At 45.8% G+C, this 22,334-nt stretch overlaps 1 protein-coding gene across 1 annotated transcript in view; it reads right to left on the bottom strand.

The window, feature by feature from the left end:
* MYO7B (myosin VIIB) overlaps positions 1-22,334 on the bottom strand; it is a 177,287-nt gene that overhangs the window by 88,494 nt on the left and 66,459 nt on the right. Inside the window, exons 4-8 of the mRNA XM_083178235.1 lie at positions 17,438-17,545; positions 3,258-3,410; positions 2,919-3,103; positions 1,813-1,934; positions 1,405-1,547 (exon numbers count right to left, since the gene is read on the bottom strand). Coding sequence (XP_083034361.1) covers positions 1,405-1,547; positions 1,813-1,934; positions 2,919-3,103; positions 3,258-3,410; positions 17,438-17,545 — 711 coding nt within the window. The remainder of the gene's footprint in view (positions 1-1,404; positions 1,548-1,812; positions 1,935-2,918; positions 3,104-3,257; positions 3,411-17,437; positions 17,546-22,334) is intronic.

Below are 22,334 nucleotides of genomic sequence, written 5' to 3'. Positions count from 1 at the left end.
TGTACGAAGACACAGACATCAGGCGCACATCAATCGTTAAGCGATTTTCTTAGTCAACCCTATGGTTGCTCAGCATGGCTGTCGGAAGTAAGATGCAGTGTCTGATTAACCAATAGGCTGACTAGGATGCAGCCTAGGGCGGTAGGATGGGGGTGGGGGGTGGAGAGTTTTGGAACCTTGCAGGTGACAGCTGGGGAATAAAATGAAAGACTGCTTGTTAGCTATCACCCATCCTGATTTACTGGGGGGGGGGGGTTTGTAAACTTTTTGAGGTGACTGCCAGATGGCTGTGCCACGTACTAATGGAACCACTACTTTATGTACATTGTGGTACAACGGCAGCTGGTCTCCTTCACACACCCCAAGTATTCGATCCTAAATGCCAGTTGTATAACTTTCATTACATACTGTACACATGGGCAGTATGACTGGCGAGTTGCTGAGCGCCCATACACGTGTGTTAAGCAGCATTACAAATGAGAGCTACATGTGTATTAGCCTAGGGCACCTGTAACCAGGAATCAGGCCCTGGTTAGATGCCAGATCCATTATAACAGAGATGGAATTGCAGTCGCAAGTTGTGAAATTCTGCAAAGGCCTACACTGTTACTTGCCTGTCACTACCATAGAGACACATGCACAGTGCAACTTTCACGCATGTGCATTGGCAAAAACGCGTTTCGAGCCTCTGGTGCTCTTCTTCCAAGGCAGCTCTTCTTCCACTGCCTTGGAAGAAGAGCACCAGAGGCTCGAAATGCGTCGGTAACAGTGACTGACCAAACTGATCTTTTTGAGTGAACTTGCCAAGTGCTAAGGTATTTGGGGCCACTGCAGGGTGCACTTCCGGACTGCATCCCTGCCCTAACACCATCCCTTGCTGGCTCCAAATACCCTTAGGGGTAAGGATTCATCTCCTTTTATTAATTTTAAAGGCATTTTATTGTGTTACAATTTTTCATTGATTTGTTATTAATAAATTGGATTATATCTTCAAACTCTGGGCGCCTGGTTATATTATCACAGTTTACACCAATAGGCCATATCAAAAGATTATGGGTTCATGCCACGGATGTGATTCAGAGTTTGAGTTAAACAGAGAACATAGAATGTGTGGACAGTGATACCAGCATGCCCTTTACAAAATTGAGAGTATTTTTACATGTGAACGTTCACTATGGAGATTCAGCTAATGTGGAGATCCTACATATACAGTATTACATTTTCTGACAGTTGAACAGATGAGAGATGGATGCTCACATAGTAAGCAAACAGGTATCCCCCATTTCTATATGGTCACACCTGTGGCTTTCTAAATTCTGGCCATCATTACTGGTACAAATTATGTACCAGTAATGTAGATAGTGTGTAATAGCAGTGGAAATGATGTTCTAGGTGGTGACTGACCTGTCTGCAGACACGTGACTTCTCCAACAGGAATTGCTCAATGCGAGCACCCTCAATCACATTCACCTTGGAGAAGTGAATTTCTATGTATTTTCCAAAGCGACTAGAGTTGTCGTTCCTGATGGTTTTCGCATTTCCAAAGGCTATGAAAATCAAATAAAATGAAAGGAATAATTATACAACAGTATCAGATATGTAATAAGAGCACATTTTCGTTTGCTGGCAGGTTGATTTAGATTTTTGAAAGTTAAAGCAAACATAAACTTGCAGTTTAGTAAATATAACCCTATCAACAGTTCATGTTATTGATTCTCCATATAACACATGCATTAGAATCTTTACAATTCTTTTAATTATAATTAAAATACAATGACTGAAAAATGAAAGCTAATTCCATATCTGGCCCACCTTCCATTATAGGATTGGCCTCCAGAATTTGCTGCTCTATCCAGGAATGTTGGCCACTAGACGATGCCAGAAACTGCAGCATTAACTTTGTGCTCTCTGTCTTCCCAGCTCCAGACTCTCCGCTGAAATGAAATGTGGCATGTGAGGGAGAGACAATGTTTAAAACGGGATTCCTGATAAACAACACAAGTAGAGAATCTGTATATTGGCCCTTTGCACGGACCAGAATATTTGCAAGCATTGATGGTGGGCGTATGTGCAGGATCATTTCTACGCATGTGCATACGCTGGTTGCGCTCGTCCACATCGAACAGATTGTTTGCCAGATGCACACAGCCATGTGTTTGGGCGGGGGGTGGAGAGGGGCGAGGGCCATCTAATTTGCATATGGGACTGCCCAGCGTTTAATGCTAATGAGCAAATGACGCGGGAACGGGGGGCAGGCAGCCGACATCACCAGGTGTCAGCTGCCCGGCCACTTCCCTCAGAGTGCACACGCACTTCTAAGGTTGCTCTGAGTAACCTTAGATGTGCGTGTGTGTCTTCCACATCATGTGATGGTCATTAGACTACCTGACTGCTGGGAGCCCAACTACCATGTAATTATCCAAAACATTAAACCTTCTTCATTCTGGTGAATAGATTTGGCTTTATATTTCTATTCTGACTTGGAGTAAATGCAATTACCTACTCATGCATGTCCAAACTATGGCCCTCCAGCTGTTGTGAAACTACAAGTCCCATTGTGCCTTGCCATAGTTTTGCTATTAGGGAATGCTAAAAGTATGGCAAGGCATGCTGGGATGTGTAGTTTCATAACAGCCGGAGGGCCACAGTTTGGACATGCTTGACCTACATGTTTTGGCTAAATTAGGACATCTTTTTTATATATGTTTTAGGACAATAAAATGTTATGGGATCGCGGAAAGAGGTATTTTTCTGTAGGGCAAAATTACCTTATTATTAATGCACAGCCAATCAGCTGTGTTTGAAAATGATGGTTAGGAGTTAATTGGATGGTGCGTTATTACCTGCCACTTAATCTTCACTTTATCACTTTACCAGCCTTAATATATCTGTCCCATTGTGTGTTATAGAGTCAGTACCTGATTACACAGCACTGGTCGGTTCTTGTCCTCTGCATGTTGAAGAAACAGGTATCAGCCAGTGCAAAAATGTGAGGAGGAAGCTCTCCAAGTCGTCGGTTCCTGTACATTTGGATCTGTTCATTGTGATACAAAGGCAGCTCTTCGTATGGATTCAAAGCCACCAAGATGGCCCCAGTGTATGTCTGCAATAAAAAATATGCATCTAGATTGTTATCCTCACGCTTCAAACGCTGAGCGCTGATTGTGAGAAGTAAAGGAAACTCATTAGCATAAATGGTATCCCTGGTATACAGTGGGTTTCAGCTACACAGCTAATTCTGGTTGGTGATGTCTTACATAGATGTTGTTCTCTTTGTATCGCATGTGCAAGTTGTGGACAATGCCAGCTTCGTTAAGGTCTCCCAGTCTGATCATGTCTTCCACACCCTGGGCCGAGCTTGGGTGCATAGTGTGTATGCTGCCCATGTTCCGTGCAGAAATCCAGTGTTCCTGGTGTAACAAAGCAGAAAAAAGTTACATTTGAACTAAATATTAATTTATCATTATTATTTGGATTTGTATCTGTCCATAAACCAGTACAGTTGTTACATATTTAAAGGGGACAAATCTTCCATGGTATATTAAATAACAAAGTTATTGCAGAATCAACCATTTATCAACCATAAGGAAATAACAAAGAAGAGAAGAAAGAGTCTTGCACTGTGGACGCACTCCTGGAGAGAGATTTTTTTTTTTTACTTTAAACTTTATTGAATTTCGTTTTCGTACACAGATAGTGTCCCTCCTTATTTCAGTGAAATATTGCAGAGGTTAAAATTAACAAACACACATTAACATACATATACGTGAAGTGCACATATGCACCTATAAAGAAAGAAAAAGTGTGTATATAGACTTGTTTTTAAAATAGGCTGGTCTAGTTCAGTGTCTAGTTATCACTGTCACTTCAGGAGGATATATACTGAAATGTAGCTGTTTGTCTGCTTGGCCTTTTACTGTCAGTAATATTGATAACACTGTTTTTTGGCAGTCTGCCTGGGACGTACAGTATATTGTCCTTTCTGTTGGTTTTACAAACTTCAATGAAGACTGCTTGTTGTTCTATTGTCACTTCATTTTGTAACACTTTGTATCTAATAAACTTTAATGAAATTATTTTATTGTCATTTTATTTTGTAGTAGTTATTACGATACAATGTATATAGCTGTGGAGGGTACTTCGATTTTCAGTGGGATCTAGACAGATAGGATTAACTTCCTATTTCTCTGTTTTCTAGAGAACACCGACAATCAGGGATATTTTTGGCAATGTTATGGATGTTTTAACTTTCAATTATTATGCATCTGGGGTTCCCAACTAATAAATATTGGGATTACTGTGTTGGTGTTTACACATTATATTGGGGTGATATGTCACCAGGGGCGGGCTGGGCCGGGGGGCAGAGTGCCATGTACCCCCCAGGCCGCTCAATGTGCCGCCCCGGGCCGCTTGTGTTTTTAGGCTGCTCCTGCAGCCACGGCTGGGCTGGCTGACGCTGACCAGTCTCAGACTGGTCTCCAGAAACATGGCCGCCGGACTCCTGCACTGAGGACTTGTCTAAGTGAAGGAGGCCGCCGGCCATGTTTCTGGAGCCCAGTCGGAGCTCCAGTGCGTTCCACTTCTACATCCCCGTGCTGCAGCCCACCTCGGTCCGGCGTCAAGATCAGGTAAGCCAGAGCAGCCGGTGGCCGGGGTCCAGTTGTTATTTATATTAGGGGGAGCAGCCTTTGGGGGGGTCCCTTTTATTATTATTATATAGGGGAAACAGCATGTGGGCTCCCATTATTATTATACAGGGGGTTATATTATTATACAGCCTATGGGGGTCTCATTATTATTTTACAGGGGGAGCAGCCTGTGGGGGTCTCATAATTATTATACAGGGGGAGCAGCCTGTGGGGGTCCTATTATTATACAGGGGAGCAGCCTGTTGTGTCCTATTATTATTATACAGGGGCGCAGCCTGTGGGGGTCCTATTGTTATACAGGGGAGCAGCCTGTGGTGTCCTATTATTATTATACAGGGGGAGCAGCCTGTAAGGTTCCAATTATTGTTATTGTACAGGGGAGCAGCCTGTGGGGGTCCTATTGTTATACAGGGGAGCAGCCTGTGGTGTCCTATTATTATTATACAGGGGCGCAGCCTGTGGGGGTCCTATTGTTATACAGGGGAGCAGCCTGTGGTGTCCTATTATTATTATACAGGGGGAGCAGCCTGTAAGGGTCCAATTATTGTTATTGTACAGGGGAGCAGCCTGTGGGGGTCCTATTGTTATACAGGGGAGCAGCCTGTGGTGTCCTATTATTATTATACAGGGGGAGCAGCCTGTAAGGGTCCAATTATTGTTATTGTACAGGGGAGCAGCCTGTGGGAGTCCTATTGTTATACAGGGGAGCAGCCTGTGGTGTCCTATTATTATTATACAGGGGAGCAGCCTGTGGGGGTCCTATTGTTATACAGGGGAGCAGCCTGTGGTGTCCTATTATTATTATACAGGGGGAGCAGCCTGTAAGGGTCCAATTATTGTTATTGTACAGGGGAGCAGCCTGTGGGGGTCCTATTGTTATACAGGGGAGCAGCCTGTGGTGTCCTATTATTATTATACAGGGGGAGCAGCCTGTGAGGGTCCAATTATTGTTATTGTACAGGGGAGCAGCCTGTGGGGGTACCATTATTATTATACAGGGGAGCAGCCTGTGGTGTCCCATTATACAGGGGGAGCCTGTGGGGGTACCATTATTATTATACAGGGGGAGCAGCCTGTGGTGTCCCATTATACAGGGGGAGCAGCCTGTGGGGGTCCCATTATTATTATTATACAGGATGAGCAGCCTGTGGGGGTCCAGTTATTATTATACAGGGGAAGTAGCCTGTGGGGGTCCCATTATTATTATTATTATTATTATTATTATTATTATTATACAGGGGAGCAGCCTGCTGTTGTCCCGTTATTATTATTATACAGGGGGAGCAGCCTGTGGTGTGCTGATATTATACAGGGGGAGCAGCCTGTGGGATTCTATTATTTATTATACAGGGGAGCAGCCTGTGGTGTCCTATTATTGTTTTTTTTTTTTTTTAACTCAATTTACCTATGCACTGTTACTTATGGGCCGGTGCTCTGGCCTTGCCCCCCAGGCTAAAAGTTGCCAGCCAGCCCCTGTATGTCACTCTCCTCAGCTGGGATCTTATTCAATAAAGTATAGCAGGTGTGTATTTGCAAATGTTCTTTTTCAGTTATAAATTCCTGTAATTCATTTGTGATGTTTTGTTGACCTCTAGTGGATGTTTTCTAAAATGGCAGTGTTATATCCACTTAACTCACCCTTTATAACCTATTCATTTATAGGCAAGTGCTTTACACATTATCTAGGGTATACCACTTCTGCAACTGATTTTAAATGCTGCTTCCCTGTATGCTGCTATGTATAACACGCTTCATACAGTGTCTAGAGCAGTGGTAGCCAACCCTAGCCCTCGAGAGCTACCAACAGTTCACATTTTCCAGACAACCTAGCTGCTGCACAGCTGCACTCATTAATCACTGACACAATTTAAAAGATACACAGATGGAGCTAATTATCTCACTTGTGATTCTGGCCCTTATTCTGATCTCGGCGGTACGGCCCGCGTGCGGCCGTACCGCCGATGTTTTCACTCTGCACATGCGCAGAGGTCACTCTGCGCATGTGCAGGGGAAATTGCCGCACAAAAAATGTATACGCCGCAAAGGGGGCGTATAGGGGCGTGAGGGGCTTAATAGCCTCATTACCCTATGCATACGCCCAGCGTTTCATGGGCGTTCCCATGCAAACGCGGGGCGTATGCATGGTAATGAGGCTATGACGCCAGTGATGGGGGCGGCAAGCTGACATCGCCGGATGTCAGCTCTCCGCCCCCATACAAGCTTTCACACGGACGATTGTCCGTGTGGTCTAAGCTTGCGTGAGCTGGTGGAGCGTGCGGCCCTGCCTTCGATGGTCGCCGACCATCGAATGCAGGGGGCAGCTCCCACCATGGTGGAGGCGTACGCCCCACCATTTTCATGCGAATCGCCAGCCGTCCGCGTACGGACGGCCGTGGCGATCCGTATTGTAGGCGGGGATTGGTTTGTGCGGCCGGAGCAACGTATGCGGCTCCGGCCGCACAGATCAGAATAAGGGCCTCTGTGAGGAGACCTGCAAAACATGCACTGTTGGTAGCTCTCGAGGACAAGGGTTGGCTACCCCAGGTCTAGAGTATGTCACCTCAGCATTCAATTTTAGATGCTGCTGCTCAATATGCTGCTATACGCAGTGTGTTTTACACAATATTTTACATATTATATTTCAGCAGTTAATTGCTGCTTCCCAGTGTGTTGCTATGGTTGCAAAAAATAAATTCCTGTGAATCACTTTTGTTGGTCTGCTGCCCTCTGGTGGATGATTTGCAGAAATAACATTAATATGCAGATAACCTCTATTTAATTGTTCTTGCAATCAATCTACGTTTTTCTGCATTCAGGTATTTCTCTATTAGGCAGACCATCAGTCTATCCCTGATTGGGGTACCACTCCCTTTTGAATAGATTTAAATAAGCTGACAGTTTAGATAATCGTTTATTTGTTATAATAAAATTTTTGACACTGCTAGACTATGGCCTATTGTGTTGCCATTCGACACGTGTTTCACTGATACGCTTCTTCAGGACACTGAACAGTAAATCCTGTTACACTATATACAAGACCCAGATTTACCTTATCTACATATCAGAGGAGTGTCTCCCCTGTTTGGACGGCACCCGGGCAAGTTCTGCATGAGCCGCATGTTAAACGCCGCTGTCCGGGATCTCCTGCGCCCGGACAGCCGGCGGACGTCACAGGGCATGTGAGCGCTGGGGGTGGTCCCCGCCAGCGTCTCACACCTCGTCGGACTCGGGCGTCGGGGCATTGCTAGGCAACGACCCCGAACTTCCGCCCGGCGGCTCCCCGCGTCGCCAGCTGACGTCAGCTAGGCGGCGCGAAGTTCAAATATAAGCCGGCGTCTGCTGGGCACAGACGCCGGTTATAGCCTTTCTAGCTGTCCTCCGGTCCCTGGCGCAGTCCCTGTCTCCAGCTTCCTAAACCTGTTCCTGGTCCTCCAGTTTGAGCTCCTGCTTGCCTGCTGGTGGGATTTGGAGCTTCTCCATCCTGCTCCTGTCTCCCAGCCCAGCCACCCTGGTGATCTCCCTTGTGGTGACGTAAGTGCTCCTGTGGAGCCTGGTTCCTTCTTTTCTTTGGAGCTGCCTAGCTCTTTTTTGCCCTTTAGGCTGTCCAGCCGTTTGTTAGTGATTTTGTGGGTGTTTCAGGACCTCGGCCCTTCGTGGGCCTGGCCCATACCTCTTTATCCATTGTTTAGTCTGATACTCCCACTCCCTTTCTTGCCTGTAGTTTTATTCCGGATAGGCAGGGCTTTCCCCTCTCCTGTCCCAGTCCTTGTTTTGGGGATTCACTGCCAGTCTTCTGGTTATTGTTTTTCTGTGTGGAGATTCCCAGTCTCTTGTCGCTTGTGCCTGTGACTGGGTCACATTCCCGGATTTGGCCCGGTGCCGGCAGACAGGGGTTTTGTTACAGTCAGGCCCGGTAGTTAGTTCCTCCTTTTGAGTTACCCCTGACGATTGCTTACCCCTTGTCCCCTCATAGACCTAGCTGCATCGGGGTTGGAGCGGGCCTAACTCGCTCCTTCGAACGCGGCGGCCACAGATGAAGCCTAGTACCTGCAGGGGTTTGTCATCTGCCCGGGGTACTCAACAGAGTCAGCGTAGGATTCGCTGTGGCCGTCCTAACCGGCGGTCCCGGCCACAGGTTCACGCCTGACCTCCAATTCCCCGTTCCCCGTAACTGTTCCCCAGTCTAGTTGCAAGCTTAACATTATAACCGGCCCTACAGGTTATATAAGGGGATTTATATAACAACTTTTTTTTTGTTTGTTTCTTGTCGTTTTTTGTTTAATGAATCCTACTCCTCAGACTTTCTCGGATCAACTCCAGGGGCTAAAAATGGTCCGGGATCTGTCTTTAAAGGTAGCCTCCCAAGAACAGAGGATGCGTCCTCCAGATCCAGGGGTGTCGGAACCTAAGGTGAATTTGCCCGACCGATTCTCTGGGGATCGGAGGGCGTTTTTCAACTTTAGGGAAAGTTGCAAGTTGTATTTCCGGCTCCGTCCCCGGTCATCCGGTTCTGAGTCTCAACGAGTAGGCATGGTGATGTCTTTATTACAGGGGGACCCTCAGACCTGGGCATTCGGGCTACCTTCCGACAGTCCGGCCTTGTCTTCGGTTGATAGCTTCTTCACTTCGCTAGGTTTGTTGTATGACGACCCTGATAGAGAGGCCTCCGCGGAGACTCATCTCCGAGCCCTTAAACAGGGGAAAGACCCTGCAGAGGTCTATTGTACTGAATTCCATCGGTGGTCAAATGATTGCGGATGGAATGACCCTGCCTTACGGAGTCAGTTCCGCTGTGGTCTGTCCCTGTACCCTGCACCCAGTTCTCTGGATAAATTAATGGAACTGGCCATAAAGATTGACCGCCGTCTCCGTGAACGGAGATCTGAGCGGGGTATACAAGCACGGTCACTTCCCTATGTTCCCTTAGTTCCTGAGGAGATCGATGAGCCCATGCAGAATGGGGCGACTCGCATATCTCCGGAGGAGAGAGCCCGTAGGTTCAGTTCGGGCCTTTGTTTATACTGTGGGAACAAAGGGCATATCCTTAAAAATTGTCCCAACAGGCCAGTAAAAGCCTTGGCCAAGTGAACGAGGAGAGGGTTCACTTAGGCCTGCAATTGTTTTCCTCTCACGATTCTTTATTAGTTCCATGTGGTATTTGTTTTCAGGAAAAAAACTTTTCCGGTACAGCATTCATAGATAGTGGTGCGGCCGGAAATTTCCTGGATATCACTTTAGCCCAGACATTGGGTATTCCTCATCTGAAACTCCAAGGTCTTGTTACTCTTCGGGGTTTGGATGGGAATATCTTGTCCAATGGGGCAATTTCTTTTCAAACTCCCTCAGTCTTGATGACTATCGGTTTATTTCATACGGAGGAGATTTCCTTTTTGTTAACCTCTTGTCCTCTCGTTCCCATAGTATTGGGATATCCTTGGTTAGTCAAACATAACCCCATTATTGACTGGAGTTCGGCGCAGATTGCTCGTTGGAGTCCCTTTTATACTAAGCATTGTCTTAAAACCTCGGCCTTGGTGGCATCTGTCTCCCTCTCCGAGATACCTCCTCCTTATCAAGACTTTGAGGATGTGTTTTCTAAGGGGAAGGCGGACAGACTTCCGCCCCATCGCCCATATGATTGCGCCATCAAATTGGTCCCCAACGCTACCTTACCCAAGGGTAGATTGTATGCCTTATCCATTCCGGAGACTAAGGCGATGGATGATTATGTACAGGAGAGTCTAAAAAAAGGGTTCATCCGCCAGTCTAAGTCCCCCCTCAGCGCAGGGTTTTTTTTTGTGGCCAAGAAGGATGGTTCCTTAAGGCCTTGTATTGATTTTCGGGCCCTAAACAAAATCACGGTGAAAAACACCTATCCCCTTCCATTAATTGCGGTACTTTTTGACCAATTACGATCCGCAACTATATTTTCCAAGATCGACCTCAGAGGCGCCTATAATCTCATTAGAGTCAAGGAAGGCGATGAATGGAAGACGGCTTTTAGTACTCAGACGGGGCATTATGAGTACTTGGTGATGCCTTTTGGTCTCTCAAATGCCCCCGCTGTGTTTCAGGACTTTATCAACGATGTCCTTCGTGATTTTTTAGGTCAGTTTGTAGTCGTCTATTTAGACGACATCTTGATTTTTTCACAAGATTTACATTCCCACAGAGTTCAGGTGCATCAAGTCCTGCAAAAATTGAGGGAGAATCAATTATTTGCCAAACTGAAAAAATGTGAGTTCGAAGTTACAGAGGTTTCTTTTTTGGGTTACATTATTTCTTCTCAGGGTTTCCAAGTGGACCCAAAGAAGCTTCAAGCTGTGGTAGACTGGGCCCGTCCTACCAGTTTGAAGGCAATCCAACGCTTTCTGGGATTTGCCAACTATTATAGGCGATTTATTCACTCTTTTTCCTCTATTGTTGCTCCGTTGGTGGCGTTAACCAAGAAAGGGGCCGATCCGTCACAGTGGTCCCCTCAGGTAGAACAGGCCTTTGAATCTTTGAAACAAGCCTTTGTCTCAGCTCCTGTTCTTAAACATCCTAATCCTGACCTTCCCTTTATTGTGGAGGTGGATGCTTCCGAAATAGGGGCAGGAGCAGTTTTGTCTCAAAGGGATCCAGAGTCGTTGGACTTGCATCCCTGTGCATATATGTCCCGAAAGTTTTCCCCGGCAGAGGCCAACTATGATGTTGGAAATAGAGAGTTGGTCGCCATCAAATGGGCTTTTGATGAGTGGCGTCATTGGTTGGAGGGAGCGGTTCATCAGATTCTTGTCCTCACTGACCACAAGAATCTGCAATACATCGAAACAGCTAAGAGGCTCAACGCCCGGCAGGCTCGGTGGGCGTTGTTTTTCATGCGCTTTAATTTCTCTATCTCTTATAGACCAGGTTCAAAAAACGTCAGAGCTGACGCACTGTCTCTGTGTTTTCTTCCCCGACACGACGACAAGATCAGCAAGAGTCCCATTTTGCCTGCATCGTGCATTCATGCAGGAGCCCAGCAGGCTTTAGAAGCCCTCATCCGCCAAGCTCAGAGTCAGGCTCCGGCTCAAGCCCCCACCAACAAGTTGTATGTTCCCCCGTCTCTTAGACGTAGAGTCCTATCGGAGTCTCATGATTCCAAACTGGCTGGCCATCCAGGAGTCTTCAAAACTTTGAAACTGCTTTCTCGTGTTGTTTGGTGGCCTGGCATGTCACGTGATACCAGGGAATTTGTATTATCTTGTCATGGTTGGGCGCAGCATAAGGTTCCGAGGTCTCGGCCCGTGGGGGAGTTGATTCCCCTGTCCATTCCTGTCAGACCCTGGTCACACTTGGCGATGGATTTTATTGTAGGATTATCTGTATCCACTCACTGTCAAGTGGTTTGGGTCGTGATCGACAGGTTTTCGAAAATGGCGCACTTTGTGGCCTTGAGACAATTACCTTCGGCCAAGGAGTTGGTTGCTCTGTTTTTGCAACACATTTTTAGATTGCATGGTTTACCCACAAATATCGTGTCTGATCGCGGGCCGCAATTTGTGGCACAGTTTTGGAGACTGTTCTGTTCTGCATTAAAAATCAAGACCAGTTTGACATCGGCTTTTCACCCACAGTCCAACGGACAAACAGAGCGGTTGAACCAATCCCTCAAACAATACTTGAGATGCTTTGTGTCCAAATTGCAAAATGATTGGGCAAGCTTTTTACCACTTGCTGAATTTGCGTATAACAACGCACATCATTCAGCATCTAGGACCACTCCGTGCTTTGCAGTATATGGGTTTCATCCGCGAGCCAACTCCTTGGGACCTGAAGCTTCTGGGTCGGCCTCGCCGTCTTCGGCCTCTCGACTCAGAGTCATCTGGAGGAGTATTCACATTGCTCTTAAGGAGGCTGCATTGAGAGAGAAGGCGTCTGTAGACAGGTCTAGGCGTCCTTGTCGCTTTAAGCTCGGTGATTGGGTCTGGCTTTCGACCCGTAACATTAAACTTCACCAACCTTCAGCCAGGCTGGGACCTCGATTTATTGGTCCTTTTCAGATCATTAAAAAGGTGAATCCAGTAGCATTTCACTTGTCTCTACCCAAGTCCCTCAGGATCGCCAATACCTTTCATGCCTCCCTCCTCAAGCCTGTGTTCTTTTCTCGGAAGTTTCATCGCAGGAGTAACGCTGGGTCTTCCCCAGTGATGGTACGGGGACAAAAGGAGTTTCACGTAGAGAAAATTCTGGATTCCAAGTTTACTAGAGGTTTATTGCAGCTTCTTGTGCATTGGAGGGGCTTTGGTCCTGAGGAGAGGTCATGGGTTCCTGATAAGGACCTTCATGCGCCCAGTCTTAAAAATATTTTTTTCCGAGAATTTCCGGATAAGCCTGGTGGAAAGGGGTTGTTGACCCTTCCTCAAGGGGGGGGTACTGTTAAACGCCGCTGTCCGGGATCTCCTGCGCCCGGACAGCCGGCGGACGTCACAGGGCATGTGAGCGCTGGGGGTGGTCCCCGCCAGCGTCTCACGCCTCGTCCTGGACTCGGGCGTCGGGGCGTTGCTAGGCAACGACCCCGAACTTCCGCCCGGCGGCTCCCTGCGTCGCCAGCTGACGTCAGCTAGGCGGCGCAAAGTTCAAATATAAGCCGGCGTCTGCTGGGCACAGACGCCGGTTATAGCCTTTCTAGCTGTCCTCCGGTCCCTGGCGCAGTCCCTGTCTCCAGCTTCCTAAACCTGTTCTTGGTCCTCCAGTTTGAGCTCCTGCTTGCCTGCTGGTGGGATTTGGAGCTTCTCCATCCTGCTCCTGTCTCCCAGCCCAGCCACCCTGGTGATCTCCCTTGTGGTGACGTAAGTGCTCCTGTGGAGCCTGGTTCCTTCTTTTCTTTGGAGCTGCCTAGCTCTTTTTTGCCCTTTAGGCTGTCCAGCCGTTTGTTAGTGATTTTGTGGGTGTTTCAGGACCTCGTCCCTCCGTGGGCCTGGCCCATACCTCTTTATCCATTGTTTAGTCTGGTACTCCCACTCCCTTTCTTGCCTGTAGTTTTATTCCGGATAGGCAGGGCTTTCCCCTCTCCTGTCCCAGTCCTTGTTTTGGGGATTCACTGCCAGTCTTCTGGTTATTGTTTTTCTGTGTGGAGATTCCCCGTCTCTTGTCGCTTGTGCCTGTGACTGGGTCACATTCCCGGATTTGGCCCGGTGCCGGCAGACAGGGGTTTTGTTACTGTCAGGCCCGGTAGTTAGTTCCTCCTTTTGAGTTACCCCTGACGATTGCTTACCCCTTGTCCCCTCATAGACCTAGCTGCATCAGGGTTGGAGCGGGCCTAACTCGCTCCTTCGAACGCGGCGGCCACAGGTGAAGCCTAGTACCTGCAGGGGTTTGTCATCTGCCCGGGGTACTCAACAGAGTCAGCGTAGGATTCGCTGTGGCCGTCCTAACCGGCGGTCCCGGCCACAGGTTCACGTCTGACCTCCAATTCCCCGTTCCCCGTAACTGTTCCCCAGAGTCTAGCTGCAAGCTTAACACCACAGGCTGCTGGGTAGTGCCTGAATCTTGTCTGGTATATATATTGTCACGACCCTAGTCAGCGATTCCCCAGATACGACAATCTGAGAATCGCGGCCACGTGACACTTCTACTGAGTATCCCAAGCGTGTGCGTATTTCACCACGATTACACTTGCCACCAATCAAAGTAAGCTTTTTGGACTTAGTCCGCGACAGCTTTGATTCTGCCGACACACCAAATTATGAATTACAGGGTAGCGCTCTGGCGAATTCGTCAGAGGCTTGGGCTGGAAAACAGCAGATACCAGAACTAATTATGACTTTTTAATTAAGTGAAAACACTACAAGGCTTACAGTATATTACAGAAAACAGTTACAAGATATATGATTAATAGGTAAGTCAAACGTAAAAACAATTTCAAAATAAAACAAAATGGGAATAAAAGAAACAAACCACTTCAAGGACACACAGCATGAAGCGGGGTTTGGAGTGGAAATCTCTCCGGATACTGGATCATTTCAGAGACAGGTATCGGACCCGTATCATCCCAAGGAAAATTAACAACATGTCTTGTGAGACACACACTTTTAAGATTTGCAAAACACACACAATCACAGCCCCCACCTCAGGAATCTCCCTGTCCAGGGGTTTCCTTAGGATATACCCAGGGGCTGGCTAATTGACTTCACTTTTGAAGATGAGCAATTTAGCCATTCAATCACCCCCCTGGGGCCTCTTAATTCTTATCTCAAATAAGGTGTCATTCTAGAGTTATAAGGGAATTGCTTTCCTGACATCTCTCTGGTCTGTGAAGACCTTTGCCAGAGACCCTGGACTTCAGTACAAGTTTTATAGATGCAGGGGGGAAGGAGATAACCTCTGCTTTCCTGTTGAGTTTTCAAACAGATGGGCAAGGGTTGTTGGAATAACCTTTTTACCCACCATTTCTTCATAACAATACAGGATACATGCAGGTCACTTATCAATAACATTGTATGTACAGTTAGGCCCATTCCGGCATTAGAATGGCGCTTAATCATGACATATATATTATATATATGTTTAAACAATGTGGTCACAAGCCATAGGGCACCCCAAAACTAGGAAAGGTGAGTGCCGATGTTAAGTGTGTATATATATATGTATATATATATATATATATATATATATACCGTTAGACTCTCCCCAACCTTCAAAGCTTCAAATGGGCACTGAAAACTCACCTATTCATCAAAGCGTACCCTTCCACTGCATGAACTAGCTGGTTCTCCGACCCCTTGCCTGTTTATATCCTGCTATCTAGCCACCACCCACTTGCTTGCACCTCTTGTAATCTGTCTGTCTCCCCTTGCTACTAGATTGTAAGCTCCTCCGAGCAGGGCCCTCTTCCCTCCTGTTGTCAAAGCTCTCTTCTCTTCACATTTCACTCACAGCTCTCCTATACTCAAACACTCAGTGACCATCTTTGTCCGCATACTCATCTCCATCATTGGCCTCAAGCCTCTTATGTTGGTTGAGTCTTCACTACTAATATTTAAGCTGTAATGTGTATTTAACTGTGGCGCTCTTTATTTGTACTCTATTTTTGTTATTTATTCAATGTTATGCCAAGTGTTGTCTCCCTGTACTGTTCCTTTGTACGGCGCTGCGAAACACTTGTGGCGCCTTGTAAATAAAATAATAATAATAATTATATATAAAGCAATCTTTAGTGAAGAATCCCTAAACTTTATTTACTAAAGATTGCTTTTTGAAAAGACCTCCTGAGTGCCTCTGCCTGCTTATTGGATTATTCTATACTATTACACAGAGAAGGCACCGGGGCACCTGTGGACCTTCAGGTCGAATGCTGGGCTGAACTCTACCCATATATATATATATATATATATATATATATATACATACATACATATGTGTAGTGTCCAGGGGCGGATTGACCCACCGGGAAACCCGGCCATTTCCCGGTGGGCCGGTCCAGATTGCCACCTGGCCGGGCCGCCGACCCGGTGCTGGCGTCATCCTATGCGGCTATGCTGCGGCCACATGGGATGACGTCACCTGACTCCTGCATCAACAGGGACCTGGAGCTGGCCGGGACAGCTCCTGTGGCAGGACTCGGCATCGGTGAGTAGTGCTCTCCCTCCCACGCCCTGGCAGTAGCGTCCGCCATCCCCACCCCCGGCAGTAGCAGCACCACCCGGGCCCGGGAATTATATGTAAGCAGCCCTAGTACTTGTGGGGGTTTGGTACCTGCGCACTGAATCTTGTTGGGCTAGCTGCCGCACTTACGGATGACTGGTCCGTTGGGTTTAAAGTATCGAACAATTGGTTTTGGTGCTGCGCTCTGCCCTTGCTTATGGTTGAAAGGAATTTGTATTTAAATAAATGAATGGAGAAAAGAGATGTGTTTTTCCTTGGATAAAACAAATCTTTACTGGTGTTTGCAGAGATGATACTAAGGGTCAATACAATGATTCAATTAGTTCAATACTCTGATGCATACATAAAATAACAAAAATACAAATGAAAATGGTATTACATGTAATAAGGATCAAGAACTCTGTGGTTCAGCAGAGTTATGTTCCCTGGAGTGCTTAAAGTTCCAGTTCTGTTTGTTCTCTTCACAAATGCAGATACTGAATGTCTGGTTAAATTGAATAGTAACAAAACTAAATTTTTCTTTTTAGTTTTGTTACTATTCAATTTAACCAGACATTCAGTATCTGCATTTGTGAAGAGAACAAACAGAACTGGAACTTTAAGCACTCCAGGGAACATAACTCTGCTGAACCACAGAGTTCTTGATCCTTATTACATGTAATACCATTTTCATTTGTATTTTTGTTATTTTATGTATGCATCAGAGTATTGAACTAATTGAATCATTGTATTGACCCTTAGTATCATCTCTGCAAACACCAGTAAAGATTTGTTTTATCCAAGGAAAAACACATCTCTTTTCTCCATTCATTTATTTAAATACAAATTCCTTTCAACCATATGTAAGCAGCCCCCCCCCGGGCAGTAGCGTTAGCGCGAGCATACCACCCCCGGGCAGTAGTGGTAGCACGAGCACACACACACCTGGGCTGCTTACAGATTGTTCCCGGGCCGGATCGCTTTACCAATCCGCCCCTGGTAGTGTCCGTGAGTCTCCGAAATGCTGCCAGCTGCTGGCAGATTGAAACTACAACTCTTTCTCATACATGCACAAACACAGAAGGTAGCGGACTAGCTTTCAAAGCTTTTGTTTTGAGTGGGCTTACTAGTATATTTATATATAAACACTTTGCCAAGCACACAGATATGGCTCTTACCTTTCCATCATCATCCTCAAGCAAAGTCTGTCCACTGTGTGAATCCTTAACCACAGCACCAATGGGCACTCGGCTGTCCGAGCTGATATCCAGCCATACATGTTCTCCCTGTTTTCAAATGATATGTTAAATTACTGTATGCATACCAATATGTTCATTAGCAATGTAACTAGCAATTTTATTACCCATAAAACACTCATACATAGTAGATTTTCTAATGAAGAACATGTATTTAAAGTTATCCAAAACAATTTTATAAAAACTAAAAAAAATATATAAAAATATTTAAAAAACACACCAAAAAAAAATTGAACAGAAGATTAGAAATTTTTGCAACCATGACCAGTTTGATGTTCCAGGTACTTCTGATTGGCAGGTATACACTTTGTGGCTGTGGGGAGAAGTTTATGGGATATTATCCAGGTGGCTGTTCTTCTGTGCAGCAGCCAGATGGGGGGGGGGGGTGTCCTGTTGTGCTGACAGATCAGCAGTGATTGGCAGCACGATGGCACGAGGGGAGGTTACCAGAAAGCAGAGAGGCCAGATGGAAACCTCTGAGAGTGGCAGCCATGGGAAGATACTTTTCATGCAGCCTGCCACTCTTTCTACTTGACTAATCAAATTGTTTGTCTGCAGATCAGATAATGCTGAAGGACTACAGGCCGATAGCTCTGACGTCTGTGATCATAAAAACATTTGAGCGCCTGGTACTGAACCACCTGAAAGCTGTGACTTTCCAGCACCAGCTAGACCACCACAGTTCGCCTACCGATCGAATCGATGCATTGAGGACGCAGTCAACCTGGGCCTGCAATACATTCTGTTTGTCGACTTTAGCTCAGCTTTCAACACAATCATCCCCAACATCCTCCACCCCGAACTACTCCGCCAAGGAGTCCCTGAAGCTACATGTTCTTGGATTGTGCACTTTCTGACTGATACAAAAAAAAGTTGTGAAAGCGGGGTAATTCACCTCCCAAGTGTGGTCCACCAGCACAGGAGCCCCCCAGGGCTGTGTACTCTCCTCACCCCTACTCTTCTACCTGTACACCAAAGACTGCACCTCAGAGGCGCAATCAGCAAATTCGCCGATGGCACTACCATCATTGGCCTTATCAAGGATGGGGACGAATCGGTCTACAGACAAGAAGTGGACCCATTGGTGCAGCAGCAACCATCTAGAGCTCAACCCACTCAAAACCGTTGAGATGATACTGGACTTTAGGAAGAAGGCTGATGGTGTTCCTCCGCTAACAATTGCTCACAGTATGGTGTCACTAGTGGACTCCTTCAAGTTCCTAGGAACCACAATCTCCCGGCAACTTAAATGGGGGCCCAACATTACTATGATACTATTTTTGGAAAAGTGCAGCAGAGGCTATTCTTCCTTAGGCAACTGAGGAATTTCAACATCCCACAGAACTCCTGCTCCTCTTCTACTCTGCGATTGTGGAGTCAGTACTGTGTTCCTCAATGCTGGTCTGGTACGGCTCCACCAGTGAGAGAGACAAATGCAGACTCCAAAATGTAGTCAGAACTGCGGATAAGATAATCAGGACGGACCTTCCCTCTTCTCCAGGACTTGTACCTGTCCAGAGCAAAAAAGCGGGCAACAAAGAAAGTCAAAGACCAACTACATCCTGACCATGGCCTTTTTAACCTACTGCCATCAGGCAGACGCTACAGGGCTATTCCCACCAGGTCCACCAGGAGCCTAAAAAATATCTCCCCTCAAGCAGTTCACCTGTTGACATGTGAACTCATGAACAACTCACTGTCTAGTTGCTCCCTTTGCACATAATCTAACACGGTGTCCCCTCGGAATAACTTTATGTAAGACTGTACATGTTCCCCCACATGTTTATATTGTTTATTGTTTATACTGTATGCTGTTTACTTGTTACCCACCTGGCTGCTGCACAGCAAACCGAAAACAATTCCTAGTATACGCGCATGCACAGTCCACCAACCATCGATACGGGGTCAAAATGACGGCTTCTGAAATGTACTTTGAGCTGTGACAGTTTTTAATCCCACAAACTCTCCACCTATACTTATGTAAATGTGATTTCTTACTTAATTTTATTTTTCATAATTTTGAAACTATGGGCCAAATGTAATAGGGTGAGAGTTTCAGAAAGTGAGAGATTTTGGGAGAGTTTTCCCATGTTTTTTAAAGCAGCAATCAATTACATGGCAAAATCAACCTGGTTTTGCAGTGTAATTGCTGCTTTAAAAACATGGGAAAACTCTCCCAAAATCTCTCACTTTCTGAAACTCTCGCCCTATTACATTTGGCCCTATATATATTTTTTTTTCACATTGTCATTATGAGGTATTGGGGGAAATTTACTAAGATGTGTATTCTACTTCACATGTGCTGTTGCTATGGGCAACCAATAAGAAATAGATTCTGATTGGTTGCCCATATTCAGATCTAATCGCAGTACAAATTACATGTGCACTGCAGGTGGGGCATGGGCAGAGAGAGTTACATTTGGGTGAGTTATTTTGTTTCTGTGCAGGGTAAATATTGGTTGCATTATTTTTACACTGCAATATGGATTTCAGTTTCAACACACCCCAACTAATTTTAACTCTCTCTCTGCACATGTTACATCTGCCCCACCTGCAGTGCACATGGTTTTGCCCATTTTGAGAACAAATTTGTACTGCGATCAGATCTGAATAAGGGCCGTGAAGTAGAATACCTATTTTAGTAAATTTCCCCTATTGTGTGTCAAATTTTGAGGAAAAAAATGTTTTTATTCCATTTTGAAATAAGGCAGTATGTGGAAAAAGTGAAGCGCTGTGAATAATTTCTGGATAAAATGAAAGTTATGTTTTATTGTTGTTTTAGGGCTGGTTTTATCCTACTCTTCCCTTAGCCGCCCTAGTTACTTCACTGCTTCCTGTTAGGTCTATATTGTTACTAAAGTAACTTCAAAAAGTTCTTAAGTATTTACTGACACAGTTCTCAGTCTAATATGTAACTTCCTCCATAATTGATTAGATAGGTCTTGGTAAGGAATAACAAATTAGTCCTTGCTTCATTTAAAAAATACAAATGCTGTATGACGCACTACCTGCTGATTGCTTCTTCATCTCTAGGAGGCGCATTATTCAAAATGTGGATGCTTAAATGTGAATATCCATCTCTTGGTCAATAATATAAATGCAGATACCCGTCATAAAAATAACAATGCAAATGATCACAAATAATTAATCAGCAGAACTGCAAGAGCATTGTGTTGTAGAGATAACTAACCCCCAGCTGGCACTGCCACATAGTTGCCTACCTTTTATATTTCATATGTTGAAGAAGCCTGAAGAGGAAACCTTGCATGCCACCTAAGTGACTTCAGGGGCGGGCCAGGCTGTCAGTCACTAGGCCAGCACAAAATGATATGATTCGTGGGTATACAGGGAAGGGGTATGGCCAAATTACATGAATGCACATTATTTAGCCCCGCCCCCCCATACAGCATCATAATTCCCTGTAAAATCTCCTCATCGTGCCAGCTTCATTAGGAAGTGTTGCTATTAAGGATAAGTACAGAAATGAATAAGGGAATGCTTAACGTGCAGTTCCACAGCAATTGGGGGGACATGTTATGTTAACTCCTTTATTAGAGAAAAATATTAATGGAGACAAAGGTTTCTGTTATCCCACTTTTGCATTGACAGTCTAGTGCATGTCGCTGCATTAAATGTGAGTACAAAACACCATATGTTGGAATGACTAAAGGGCTTACAATCTAAAGCCTCCCATATTTATAGGATTAATGCTAATTAATGTAGTATGAATGTGGTGGTGTGAATGTGCTGCAGTGGTGAGAGGTGACAATGATGTGAGGACAGCAAGCTATATGGCCCTATATAGGGCTTAGTGGCAGATGGCAGAGAAATGCTCTTTTATTATACAATGTGCGTATAGTGACGCAAACAGTGATTAATAACTACATTCCCTCCAGGTAGAACGTACAGGATTATATAGCAACAAAATGTGACAGAAAAATCACTTACAGTCAAAGAAATAGCAGGATATATCAGAAACTAGCATTTATTACATATAGAAAACAAACGTGTACATCAAAGCAACAGTAATAATGAGCAGGAAGGGACAGAGGAAGGAAACAAAGGACAGGACAGAGGAGAACACATTTTAAATGTTTAAATGAAGGGGCCGGGCAGGGGGCTGGGAGAGGGTAACGCCCAGCGTTTTATTGGCTTCCCCATGAAAACACCGGGATTTCTCCTGGGAACGCAGATGGGTCGATGCCTGCTCGGGGCGTGCTGCTGACATCACATTACTTCAGCGTCCGACCCCTTTTCGGCCATCTGCTAGGCTGATCTTCCTAGCAAGACACTCATCGTCTGCTGATCCGCTCTGCCAGTCCCTCCATTGGTTGCCTTTATTTTACCGAATTCAATATAAAATACTTCTACTCGCATATAAAGCTATTAACCATACTGCACCAGCATATATCTCTCTACTTATCACAAAATATATCCCATCTCGACCACTCCACTCTGCACAAGATCTGTGTCTGTCTTGTGCACGGATCACTAGCTCGCATTCACTGCTCCCACCCTATGGAATGCCCTTCCATGCACAATAAGACTCTCCACTAGCCTCCAAACTTTCAAGCGTTCCCTGAAAACTCACCTCTTCTGGCAAGCCTATCATTTTTAAGGGGATGCAGTTAAAATCCCGGCGGTCGGGATCCCGGCGTTCAGAATCCCGACGCCGGAATCCCGACCGCCGAAATGCCGACACATTCTCCCTCCTGGGGTGTCCACGACACCCTTGGAGGGAGAATAAATTAGTGTGCCGAGCGTAGCGAGGCACCGGGCCCGCTGCGTGGCGAGCGCAGCGAGCCCGCAAGGGGGGGCG

The sequence above is a fragment of the Crinia signifera genome, chromosome 3 (assembly GCF_055691185.1).
Source record: "Crinia signifera chromosome 3, ASM5569118v1, whole genome shotgun sequence".
NCBI lineage: Eukaryota > Metazoa > Chordata > Amphibia > Anura > Myobatrachidae > Crinia > Crinia signifera.
The sequence above is the reverse complement of the archived record's forward strand: the minus strand, read 5'-3'. Positions and strand labels throughout refer to the sequence as shown.